At 35.5% G+C, this 12,653-nt stretch overlaps 2 protein-coding genes across 7 annotated transcripts; one reads left to right on the top strand and one right to left on the bottom strand.

The window, feature by feature from the left end:
* Positions 1-1,940: 1,940 nt before the first annotated feature.
* On the bottom strand, positions 1,941-4,923 carry LOC113349504 (ABC transporter I family member 19-like). Its single transcript, XM_026593475.1, has 6 exons — positions 4,697-4,923; positions 4,444-4,604; positions 4,068-4,119; positions 3,573-3,709; positions 2,726-2,812; positions 1,941-2,631 (listed from the first exon to the last, which is right to left on the bottom strand). Exons 1-6 carry the CDS (start codon positions 4,845-4,847, stop codon positions 2,344-2,346), a joined length of 876 nt encoding a protein of 291 aa, XP_026449260.1. The 5' UTR covers positions 4,848-4,923; the 3' UTR covers positions 1,941-2,343.
* Positions 4,614-11,279, top strand: LOC113349503 (protein prenyltransferase alpha subunit repeat-containing protein 1-like). 6 transcript variants are annotated; one of them, XM_026593471.1, is made up of 13 exons: positions 4,614-4,665; positions 5,045-5,207; positions 5,310-5,380; positions 7,470-7,837; positions 8,501-8,875; positions 9,008-9,118; positions 9,336-9,426; positions 9,629-9,697; positions 9,978-10,055; positions 10,229-10,321; positions 10,496-10,546; positions 10,689-10,925; positions 11,015-11,279. In XM_026593471.1, the coding sequence occupies exons 4-12, from the start codon at positions 7,731-7,733 to the stop codon at positions 10,875-10,877; spliced, it is 1,164 nt and encodes a 387-aa protein (XP_026449256.1). In that variant the 5' UTR covers positions 4,614-4,665; positions 5,045-5,207; positions 5,310-5,380; positions 7,470-7,730; the 3' UTR covers positions 10,878-10,925; positions 11,015-11,279. The 6 variants fall into 6 exon arrangements, 4 of the variants coding, with proteins under 4 accessions (XP_026449256.1, XP_026449257.1, XP_026449258.1 ...); XM_026593472.1 differs by lacking the exons at positions 4,614-4,665; positions 5,045-5,207; positions 5,310-5,380 and adding an exon at positions 5,396-5,603; XM_026593473.1 differs by lacking the exons at positions 4,614-4,665; positions 5,045-5,207; positions 5,310-5,380 and adding an exon at positions 7,985-8,094 and having other exon boundaries at positions 7,710-7,837.
* Positions 11,280-12,653: the final 1,374 nt, after the last annotated feature.

Here is a 12,653-nt window from a genome sequence, read left to right as displayed (position 1 = left end):
AAAAATCCTAACGAAGGTATGCGATCAAACCCTAAAAACTCCTGCGAAAGCCTCTGTTCTAACTTGAGCGTAGGAGAGTTTTCTTTTGCAGGTACCCCCACATTTTTGGAGGAGAACATCAATCAACTTCATCATTTATCATGGAGATTGTTTGCGGTGAATATGGATCAATTTTTGCCCAAAAAAATACATTATTGTCAAAGCCCGTTGAGATTTCCGAAGTGATGTAGAAAATTGGCGTGTCAGCTGTTAAAGAGTCTTTATGAAGCTGGAAACATTTGGTATGTATGCAATGGTTCAAGGTATGATGAGATTTAGGAGGAGTAACTCAATTGGTGAGATATGGTCGTAAAATCATGATCCAACGTGATATGTACTCGGGTAATTGGTGAGATATGGTCGTAAAATCATGATCCAGTATGATATGTACTCGTCTAAAGCAAGACTTGAAGAACCAATATTGAAACTAGCCGTGTAGAGTACTCCATCAACAACTTGATAGGTAATAACCAGAAGCATGAATACAATTCACCACCGTAGCTAGAGCAGATTCCACTCCCCAACTCTAAATCTCACCATATGCATAGCAACTACCAGCCATTGGCTATCTCCACAAGCAAAACTGCTCTGGACCATGAATCCGGATTTATCATGATCGTAAAATTATGATCCAGTATGATATGGTCGTAAAATCATGATCCAGTAACTCAATTGGTGAGATATGGTCGTAAAATCATGATCCAGTTTGTGTACTCGAGTAAAACAAGACTTAGAGATGATCTTGAAACTATAATCAATAAAAACTGAGCCAATATTGAAACTAGTCGTGTAGAGTACTCCATCAACAACTTGATAGGTAAAAACCAGAAGCATGGATACAATTCACCACCGTAGCTAGAGCGGATTTCTCTCCCCAGCTCTAAATCTCACCATATTCATAGCAACTACCAGCCAATGGCTATCTCCATAAGCAAATAGAACGATCATCTTTAAATGCTCTGGACCATGAATCCGGATTTATCGACCCTACAAAACATAAACTTGAACATTAAGATCATTATCAACAACAGAACAATCACTACATAAGAAAACTCCATATGTAAGTAAACCATAACAGAATTCACGTATATACCCTAGTTGAAGAACATGAAGTAACTAAGGGAAATAGAAGTTGAATGTCAGAATTTCAGCTTCATAATAATTACTTATATGCTGAAGAGATATTAACCCTAGTTTTCACATATTCTACAAGCTAGATAACACATATATATGTACGGTTGTTAACTCATGCTTAAAGCAAGAATGATTCATCTTGTTAGTTATGATTTAGCTACGACATAAACATGACTGACCAAACGCACAATCGAGATTTGGTTATTTCTGAATTGAGCAAGAGTAACATAAAAGCGTACATAATTGTATAAGAATAATAAGAAAAAGAAATATAAATCATCAAAGTATAAGGAGTTCAATGACTTAGCTTTTGTTTCTATATAAGGAGTTCAATGACTTGGCTTTAGTTTCTATTTCCTCTTGCTTGATTGATGGCAAATCATAAAATTGTGGATACATATACAGGGAGTAGAAGACGGCTTAGTCATCACTTGATAGTTATGTGGCACGCAACTTGTCCATCATTAGTTGGATAACACCTCGTTAGATGAGTCATGCTTAGTAGCAAACCTTAAGCTTATCTTAATTCCTTGATTTAACTCTAATCCTTTAATCCACCTTAAATTAGAACTAAATGCAAATTAGCTCAAGCTTGGCCTGACTTGTTCTAAACCAACGTAAAGTCTAAGAGTGACTTGTTGCTAAACCAACATAAAGTCTAAGAGTTAGACCTAGTATAACCTCTGGTTCAAGAAAGGCAATACTAACCAAACTCTCCAAATTCTATATTTATTAAGTTCTGACGAATAATTTCCTTTCTATTTCAATCAGTAATTTAAACTTGCATTTTTATTGAAAAACATAATGATTGCTCACCTTTTATGATGATATTAATGTTTAACAGACAAATCACAATTACTTTTACAATATAACACTGTATAAATGAGTAAAATATCAGCTCAAACACATTCTTGTAGTAACTACTTATGACCATGTTCACCCAAATCTTCTGGCAAACTACATCTACACAAAGTAATGCCTAGAAAGATAGTAATCAAGTTGATAACTTGATGGTTTACTTCAACAACGATATGTTTATTTGAACTCTACATGCCAGATAGTTTGAGCTTATTGATACTGCAACCTTGCAGTGTGAAATTCCGCCAGAACGAATAGAACAATCTCGATCTAGGCTCAACGGAGTTGACTGTAGGGGTAATAAAGAAGAGATTAGCGGTAGTAAGCCATGTGCCTTGACGATCTGAAAGGAGAGTTATCGAAAGGAGAGGCCTTCCTAATACTGGAAACAGGAGCAACTAATTTCTTGCTTTCGCGCTTGGTTTCAGCGCGAAGCCAAGATTCAACCACGGAAAGCAAATTGGTTGCAGTTTCCAGTTCTTGAAGGTCAGAAAGCTTCTCTGATTTCCTCAACTCTCCGTCCTGAATGTATGCCAAATCTGTTGCCCATGTCTCTAATCCATCAAAAATATGTGTTGCATACACAATCGTTGCTCCTCTCTGTAACATGATGGAGATAGGTGGGTTACACGAGGCATCCACTAGATTAACACAATTTTGGCTCTGGAAGTACAATTAGAAGAAGGTTCCTTACCTCTTCACACTCTTCCTTGAAAAAGTCAAGTAGATCCAACCTTGCAACAACATCTAGATCAACAGTAACTTCATCTAGCAACAGTACCTGTTTGAAGGCCATGGTCGGCGTAATTAGATTCCATTTAAGTTCAATTTTCACATGTTCCTATATACACATGGTTACACACACAAATGTGTAAGGAAAAACAAGTCGTCCCATTGAATGCATGTTCATTCACAAATGCTTCATTAAATCTTTGAGAGACTACTGCGCAAGGGCAAACAAAATTCACTAAATCTCCACATATGCTCACACAATGAAAATCCTCCTCAGAGCCTTAAGGTCATTCTTGGAATACAAAAAACATTGAGAGAGAAGCTAACGTCTATTGTAAGTTTACAGACACTGTAAACATTCCATTCACAAGATTAGTGTCCTAGCTACTCCAGAATTTTATTAATGATGACTCACCCCAAAGGAGGTACTCGTCCTTTGTGTCACTAGTTTGGGCCTTTACGAATAAAAAAGAAAACAAAGATGAAATTTCTTCCCTCCTTTTTACATATGCCTGATTGAGAGATTTATGATCTTCATACCCTCTTTAGCTTTCTCTTTAGCCCATTGCAATCTTAAGCAAGAGTGAGCCACGTTTTCTTTTCTCTTTTTTAATTTCGCTACGAGAGTGAGATAAGTAATAGGCCAAATCTTTTGAATCCTAGTGCGTTTCAGAGAAAGGCCAACAATTCCTCACAAGCCAGGAAAACGTATGTTTATTTAAGTGCGTAGCGTAGGGTAATACATATACACATGGACACTAAGGTGTAATCATCTCAGAGACACATGAATAGGATTGCAGAAGATCTACCTGGAACGGATGGAGAAGACCCATACAAATTTGAACTCGACGCCGTTGCCCATCTGATACTTTATGCATTCTCCACTGCAGATCGATGTCAAGCAGATCTATTAACTTCTCTCTTCTAACCAGGTCAACGCCTTCGACTGCAAAGTCCAAAAGAAAGAAGAAGGAAAAATGACAAATAAGAGGACAGAACTAAGTGACACAAATTTATGCCTTCACTGGATCCCGGTCAAGTAAATATCTGTCTACAAAAATACGGGTTGGATAAACACTCTCACGATGGACAATCAAGCGCAAGTACGAAGTACCAACCATTTAGAATAGTTCAAAGTGTCCACAGCACTAACCCGTTAACACATATAAAACTTAACCAAAGACTAGCTCGATATTGAGTTTGAATATGTACCGAATCACCAAACAACACCATAAACTGGCAACATTCAGTTTTCTCTTACACCATTGCACCTGACAATACTAATTTCATGTAAATGCACATACCTCCAAATATCATGTGCTCGGCAGAAAAATCTCCTTGGAGTGGGATCTCCCCCTGAAAATAAGCCAAATATCTCAACCCAAAATATTTATAAAGCATGTATTTGTTAAGAAAAATGTTACGGGGTTTAACAGTAACCCGTAGCCAAAAAGAATTGACGAGTATAATTGATCTAACTGGGACTCAGGTTGTGTTAATATTGCTCGTCCTTAAATGGTATGCATTTCCTAAAAGACTACGTTAACAAACAATAACTTCCTAATAATTTGCAATTACACCTTAATTGGGCGAAGTGAGTAACAAAGAAATGAGAAGTAGAATAAATGGAATTGTAAAATAATCAAGATAATGGAAACAAAGAAAACAGAAATAACTCACAGCACATCCTATTGTTTTACTCCAAGAGCCTCCAAGGTAAGATAAGTTACCACTACATACAAGCTGAGTGTCATGAAATGCAGAGCTGTTTAAAACCCTAACCACATCTTTTCCTCCAACCATATGTTTACCCCCTAATATCTTCAACAATGTAGTTTTCCCTGCAATTATCATCAAGCCATGTTAACCCACAAATGCATACACCGATAATTGGGCAAATAGGTAATAACAATGAGATAGTCGGGTAAATTACCAGATCCGTTGGCACCGACAAGAAGACAACGAGAACCAGGAGTAATCTTAAGACTGAAATTGGCAAATATTGGAATTTGACCTTCATATGAGAAATTCATAGCTGATACTTCAACACTATTACTTAACATCTTCATCTCTTCCACCTTCATTTTTCTCTCTTCTTCTTCTGGAGAAAACCAAACAAGCTTGTATTTCCTGTATCTGTCTGTTATAAGTTGGTTTTAATCTGAAATTTTTGTAACTCTTTTTATACATTTCTATGTTCACCTAATTTCTAGGTTTTAAATGACATGGACTTTCTTGGCCCATACACTTGTCAATTTCATAAACGTTTTACGTGTCACAGATGATTAAAAAACTAATACCGGACAAATCTCGCGTGGCACGTAGGATGAAAAGTTTAGTTATTTCAGCCGTTCGATTGAATTGCTTTCTAGCTGCTTATTAAACTTAAGCTTTGAATAGGTGTGAAACCCATTCGTTCATATCGTACAGAGCAAAAGCAACAGGTGAAAACAATTAATGAAGCAGTTAAATTTTTTATTCTTACTAAAAGTAAGCTTTGAAATTCAATCTCCAAAACTGAAACTTGACTATTGTGTTGTTCGCAGGGTCCAAGCAGATTGAAGGTGCTGCCTCTGAGCTGTTCGAGGAAATTCCCAACAGAGTTTTCGTTTTCACGGTACTCAGTTAGTGTTCTGCACTTATATTTCTTCTTGGTTTTAACTTCGAGTGTCGATACACTGGTTCAAGTTGTGGCGTACGAAGATGTGTTCACTTAGTATAGGAATTTCACATGTGATATATCTTAATTAAACGTGCGACGGTAGAAGCTGTGTACCTTACAACCTTAAACAACACCAATGCACTTAATAGAGTATGTTGATTTCTGGCATTAACTACAGGTAAGTGAGATGATTACATATATTTTATTGATCACAATACTTTCTCAGTCTAATGTTAAATTAACCTATTACTACAAAAACTTTTGCTTTTGAGGGGAGGATATGCAGGTACTATGAAATATTTTGTTAGTTTGGCCCACTTTTCTGTATTTTTTGGCAGCAGTACTGGCTAGGTAGCTGGTCTTAGCCTGATGAGTTATCCACGAAGGAGTGTAGTGGTCTGTGCTGATGCTTTTAAGAGTAAAGTAGTGGAAAAACAAATATCTGTGTTGAATAAGTTTTTTCTGTCTCAAAATGGTCAATGTAGTAGGAATACTGTTATAGGTGTCAGTTTATTGTAACGTGATGTTGCACATTTGGTCACTAAGTATACCTATTGCTGTTAAGTTCTCAAACTTGTCAGATACCACAGAGTACTCTCATAGTACTCGGTTAGTGTTCTTCACTTCTCTTTGTTTCTGTAGGTAATAACTCACGCACCATGCGCCGTGATTCAAAGTTTAACATATTGACCCAATTCAAATTAGTGATAGATTCTGCAAACTTTTGGATGATCCTTTCAGCCCCCACAAGTTATTTAATCATCAACGAGTATACCTATTGCTGTTGGGTTCTCAAACTTGTGAAATATGGCAAGTGCTTTTACATAGATATAAAGTTAAGCTCCAAGTTTATTTTTCAATATCCTCTTAGTCTCTCTCTAAGAAGCTTAATGTTTGAGAGTGACACAATCTCCCATTGTTACAGTTGGTTATTTTGTTATTTTGATAGGCAGGATAGGACCAGGTCAGTTGTTTGTCGTTAGAAGTTAGGATAAAGGCAGGTTTTGAAACATTATGAGTTTCTTATGGACAAAATAGACATATTTTAGCAACACACATGCACCTTGGCTAAAGTGTTCCCTTTCTTCCTTTTTGTTTCTTCGTCGGCCCACCACCGTGGCAACGGTCCTCTGGCTCCATTGATCTCTATGAAATAAAAATTTGTGTGTGGATTTATTGTTTGTATCTTTTTAAATTAAATGTGTCATTTCTAGAGTAGTGACTTTTGTTTAAATTTGGAGAAATTTTTGATTTGTAATCCTTCTCAGTACGTACTATTTGAATTGCATAATAGAGGTTGTGTTGTATTGGAATATAAGAAGATCAACTCGTTGTTTATGAATGAATACATAGGGGCATTTTAGGTTATCAAATTCCGTTAGAATTATGGAATTTTCAGTATGATAAAAATGAACTAGCAGGTATTTTGATATTTTGAGGTTACTGTTGTTATTTGACCTTATCTCGTATTCAACATTATTAGGTCCAGTGTAGTTATCCTGGATTTCATTGAGATTCTTCGTTCATTCTATACTTGTTGTGGTGGTAGTGTTCGGATTATTTCCTCTTTCATGGGTTTATCTTAAAATTCTCAGTAAGTCTCTGATTTTTTGGTCCTTTTAGCCCTATATCATGTGTTCGTCTTCTTAGTTATTGATTTTGTTATGGAAACATCTTTAGTTAAAAAGTTAGTTATCTATTGGGGGTTTAAGGTTTATCTAAGTTGTTAGTATAATTATTTCACTTTGAAATCTGTGAATGTTGAAAAGTCCTCATTTGAAAATGTAAATGATGCTCATGGTATGAATTTGCTAATGTGAATTTCGTCTACTTCATCAATTTCAAGTAATTAAATAGAGACATGGACTAGTTTCTTGAGTAAATTGAACCTGTTGAATGATGATGCCACAACGAGTTTCTCTTTAAGTTTATTTTAATTCATTCAAAAATTAAACAATAAAGCTACAAGTGTTTTGTCCTTGATATTCTGTATTGGCATGGAATGAAGAAATTGATTTAAGTCATTTGGTTACTAGATTTGCAGGGGTGTGGCATTTTGATCAGGGCATTTCCTCAACCCCTCATGTTGCAAGCACTCGTCTAGTCTTCCAGAATTCCATCAAAATCTCTCCTCTAGACTCCCTCTCTCACCATCCCTAAACTCTGTTTCTCAATCTCGCAAGACTCTTCAAAATCCTTAGATGTTCCTAATGTCAGAATCTCTAGACCCCTAATTACATTGAAATCCTTTCAAATCTTCCGCAATCTAATCCTGATTGTTTCAAGAAGCTTTTGATTCATCGGAATGGAAGAAACTAAATTTCAAGAGAAGTTGAAAGATTTGACCTTTGAAGGAAATTCTTTCAATATTTTGAAGCAATTGGAAGTTATACTTCAGAGTGATCCTTTAATGTAAGTTCAATATTTGATTATTCGTTGATTATGTTGGATAAATAGGTTATAGCTTGATCAGTAATTCCTCTGATTTTTCTTAAAGTAAGACAATCACCTCTAAATTAGGCCTATTGATAATGCCACATTATATTCTTGCCTATGCAGCAATAAATTTGTCTTCTTCGCCATGAATTACATGCTGCAAACGTTTTCAATCCCTTGAATTTTGAAAGTACAATAATAAGCTAGTAACCACTGCCATGGTGGCTGCCAATGTAAGTTTGACCTAATTTGGAAGAAAAGTTGTAGTGAAATTGTAGTTACTTCTTTTTTGGGAACAGTGTTTTATGACTGACGGGCATCGCTTGTTGGCACCACAAGAGTATCAGCCTATTAAGTTACTTGTATCCAGTTATACAACATTAACCAATTATTTCTAGTCTAGATGTGGCAATTGATATGAAGACCATGTATGATGTTCAGCAAAAGTGAATTATTTTTTCCACTTATAACATATTCAACTTGTTTTTCCTTGTCATGAATTTCACTCATTTTAATCCGTTTGCAAGAATGTTGATTGTACTCCGTTTGTAAGAATGTTGAATTTAATGTTTAGTCGTATTTTTGGAATTTCTCAGAGATTTTTTTGTTACCCATCATAATATGTTTGTTTTACATCAGTGATGAAGTAGGGTTTTTACATCCATCCCAATTTGCAGCGCTAAATGAAGAGACATATGGATCTGCTAATAATGCGCAGAATTCAGAGAATGAGATGTCCAGCGGCAACTCCATTTTCTGGAATAGAGATCACAAGTTGGCCATTTCAACTGAAGTGCTCTTTCCCTTGTATGCTGCTGCTAAACATGCTTTTGAGGCTGCAGCTACGCAATATAAGATGCTAACTAACTTACCCACAAATAGGGGTAAATCAATGGATGAAACTGCAGCAGATAGCTCTCAGTTTTCAGCAGACTTCCTTGAAAATGAAGTAATGATGCATAGCAAGGCTCTTTTGCTGCTAAGCTGTGACTCTGCCACTGCTTGGAATTCAAGGTTTAGTTGATTATTTCTCTTAATATGTTTATAGACTATGTTTGGACAGTCGATTTTTTCTTTTTAGGATTGCCAAGATCAGATTTCATAAGTTCGTTTGAATTGAATAGTTGTATCGTGTCTGTTATGCAGGAAGCTTGTCATTTCCAAGAAGCAACAATCATCACCGTCGATGGACGAACTTCTGTTTTCATCCCTGATTCTCTCTTATGCTCCAAAAAGTGAAAATGCTTGGAGCCATAGGTAATAATGAATATTTAACAACTCATGAGTGAAGGTTAACAAGAGAAGTAAAACCTTCTTCAAGTGGAAACCTTTTACTGGTGTCTGTAATTATATGTTTCACTTCTGTTATTAAGTTATCACTGTTGAACTCATTCATAAAAGAAGTAGAATTATTCGACTTAATCACTCTGAAATAGTCTGATCATCGATTAGTACTAAATTTAGTTTTTAACAGGCGCTGGGTAGTGAAGACCATTGCAGGGACACATCCAAACATGGAGAAGATAGTTTATAAGGAATCTGAGCTTGTGGAGAAACTAGCAGAGGTTAGTTTTTAGTTCAGAACTAGATATAATTAGATGATGACGGTTTATTAACTCTTCATTTTAATAACGTTTCATGTAACCTTCCTAGCATTTGTTTTTCATGCTGTTGGTCACCAGTGATTGTCCTAGTTTCGCATGAAATTGCAGTAAAAAACTATTGTTGTTGAAGCCTTCCGCTTTATCTTTTTTACTTCCTATGCAGAAATCAAAAATGAATTATCGTGCGTGGTATCACCGTTGCTGGCTCGTTTCTTACTTGACAAGGAGTCAGGTCAGATTTTATGACTATTGAAGTGGCATACTTAAGCCATGTACTACCCAGCTAATGTGAAATTATAACTGAAACTGATATCAGGGCTAGTCTAGTCATTAGTTTACAACTCCCAGAGAATGCTTTTATTTCCCTATTTTATCTGTTACCTTTTGTTGCCCGCCTCCGACGCATGTTGCTTGTGTTTGTTCCTGATGAAACTCACTCTTTCTACATTCTGTTTCCTTGATAATTTAGTTTGGAAAAGCTTTTGTTAGTTGATGAAATGTCTTTTTTTCAGGTGCTAGAAGAATTGATGAAATCAAAAAAATGGGCCGAGTTGCACGTTGCTGACAATTGCTGTTTCCACTATCGCGTAGTGAGTTCCCATTTCTTCTTAATTCTACTGTATGTGTTTGCTATTGTTTTCTTGACTAGGTCGAAGCCAGACTCTCAAATTTGTAATTCATATCAGTTGCATGAATTGAAATAGTTTTAAATGTTTGTACATTTTTCCTCTGGTAAACGACTTATTATTCGTCCTTACTGCAGCAACTATTGCTTAAGTTGTTAGAGTCGAGCATCTCAAAGCATGGTCAAGATGTATCCATGAATTCCTACCCGGAACTTTGTCGAGTATGGAAGGTTTGTTTCTTTCCCTTTCAGCACCGAGATTACCAAACATTTATTAATTATACAGCTAGCCAGACTTGGACAATCAATGCTTTTTCCTCCATGTCTAGTATTCGGCAACTGTGCTTGTATTTGTGAAGCATGCTTGAACTCATATTGTCTTTCCTTTGTTTTGTGGTCTGACAGGAGGAGTTAGACTGGGATAAAATGCTCATAAAGCGATATGTAGGTAGAGAGGTTGATATTATGATTTATGACCTCGAACATTTTCATTTAGTCCTCATCATCGACTTGAATGTCTAGCCTTACAATAGGAGACGCATCATGAAAATTCAAAGAATGTCTTTTCTAACACGATTATTTCTCACCTGTTTCTCAGGCTCTATGGGGTTATCGCAGGTTCCTCTCTCAGTGTTGGGTACAGCATTTTGGTATTGCTGCTCGAGATGGTGCCGACCTTCACGGAGATGATTTCAACATAAAAGATGTGATACATAATTTTATGGCTGATGAGATCCAACTACTCCAGTCATGCTTGACAATCAGGGATGACGACTTTGAAGACTGACACACACAGGCAGTTCTTGCTGCAGCTTACGTTCTCTGGTTATCAAAGGTATTTATTTTCTAACCTTTTCTCTCACTTCTCAATCTTTGCTGTTTACTTTTTGAGTTTGATTGATTATTTTCTTGATGCGTATCTAGCAAATTCCCCATTCTGGAGGGGTGGAGTCACTGCAGAAGATAAAAGAGAAGTTGGAGATCTTAAAGCATTGCTCATTAAATTATGCCCTGAAAAGGCTCCACTTTGGAACGGCCTAATTTACTGAAGACAACGATAGAGAATTTGATGTACTAATGTTTGAATTTGTTGAATGAAATAGTCAATTTACTGCAGATTTGTTATGACGGATTTGGTGTCATCCACATCCGGTTCATCTAAATAAATGACGGATGTTATATTTTCTAACTCTAACATCCACGGTAGCATTTTCAAATGCTTTATTTTTTGTCCTACTAATCGGATAGGGACTCATCATCTTCGAATAACTAATTTTTTAGTGCTAATCTGCCATTTCCTTCTCGGTATCAAACGCATGATACTAAGTTAAGTTATTATACTAAGTTCTTATAATAATACTAGGTATCACATAACAATACTTTAAAAAGAACTACAACTGATTAATATATCCAAGTAATGAATATCTAACTTTATCAATATTTATCCTTTATTAGTTTTAAACCAATCTTCGATACTGAAGATCGAAATATAAAAATTAAAGAAGAGATGTATCCATGTTGGCAACTATAAGGTAGTTTAGCTCAGTACGTAATGGTGATAACGATGAGAGGGCAACTTTTCTCTAAAAACATATTTAAATCTACTTAGAGAATGATATAGAAGAGAAGTGTTCAAATGAAGTCAACTCCATGAAAAATTAAATTGATGGTGCTTTACTCCGAAAGTACATTATGGTAGTCTTTTTGACTAAACAAATGTGATTTACTTAGCATGTGATAGCCTAATTTGGTCAAGCTAAGGTGAGACTACACATAGGACATGTAACAGGGTGTAGGACTACTAAACTTGATGCCATTCCAGTTCGTTCTAATTTTTTATATTGTCTAAAACTTTTTAGCTTGTGTTTTTATCTTCTCTTTTCGTTGTACATATATATGATCCCGTTGTAATGATCTTTAATCAAATATTTTTAGATTCATAAAATTCAGTCGGATGTTACTTCAAAAATGTGATCTCGTACTAATGATGTTCTCCATGTATATGCCGTTCCAATTCATATTTTTCATCAGAATCCATCGGTTTTGTATTAAGGAAAATAAGGACGTCGTATGTAGGGCTTGTTTTTCCGTTCCGTGCGTACATTGGGTGATTAATAACGATATGTTCTTCATCTATTGAACCATTTTGATCTGATGTTTGAACTATCTTGTGTGAGAGATATTTTTCTCTTTCTATTGTTATCCAAAATCATATAGTATCTTTTATTGTTCTCAAATTTCATCTGTTGTAATATCAAAACTCTGTTATTTTCCGGGTTTATGTAACATTAAACCTTATTATTCCATCGGTGTATATAGCCTATTTTTTATGCCTACCAGTGATTTGAATGCTTGAGTATATATAGAATTCTAAATAATTTTAAAAATTGTCTAATTTTAAGAAACTTTCTAGATTGTTTAATATGTTGTTGTATTTTTAGGTATTTTCGATTTAGTATGTCCGGTTGGTCTTAAACGTTAATATTTAGCAACCAACCCAACAAACCCGTAAATACATTTTTTTACGTACATGTATTATATTTTGAATGTTTTTTTTTCACCT

The sequence above is a fragment of the Papaver somniferum genome, chromosome 2 (genome assembly GCF_003573695.1).
Source record: "Papaver somniferum cultivar HN1 chromosome 2, ASM357369v1, whole genome shotgun sequence".
NCBI lineage: Eukaryota > Viridiplantae > Streptophyta > Magnoliopsida > Ranunculales > Papaveraceae > Papaver > Papaver somniferum.
This window is presented reverse-complemented; position numbering and strand designations above follow the sequence as displayed.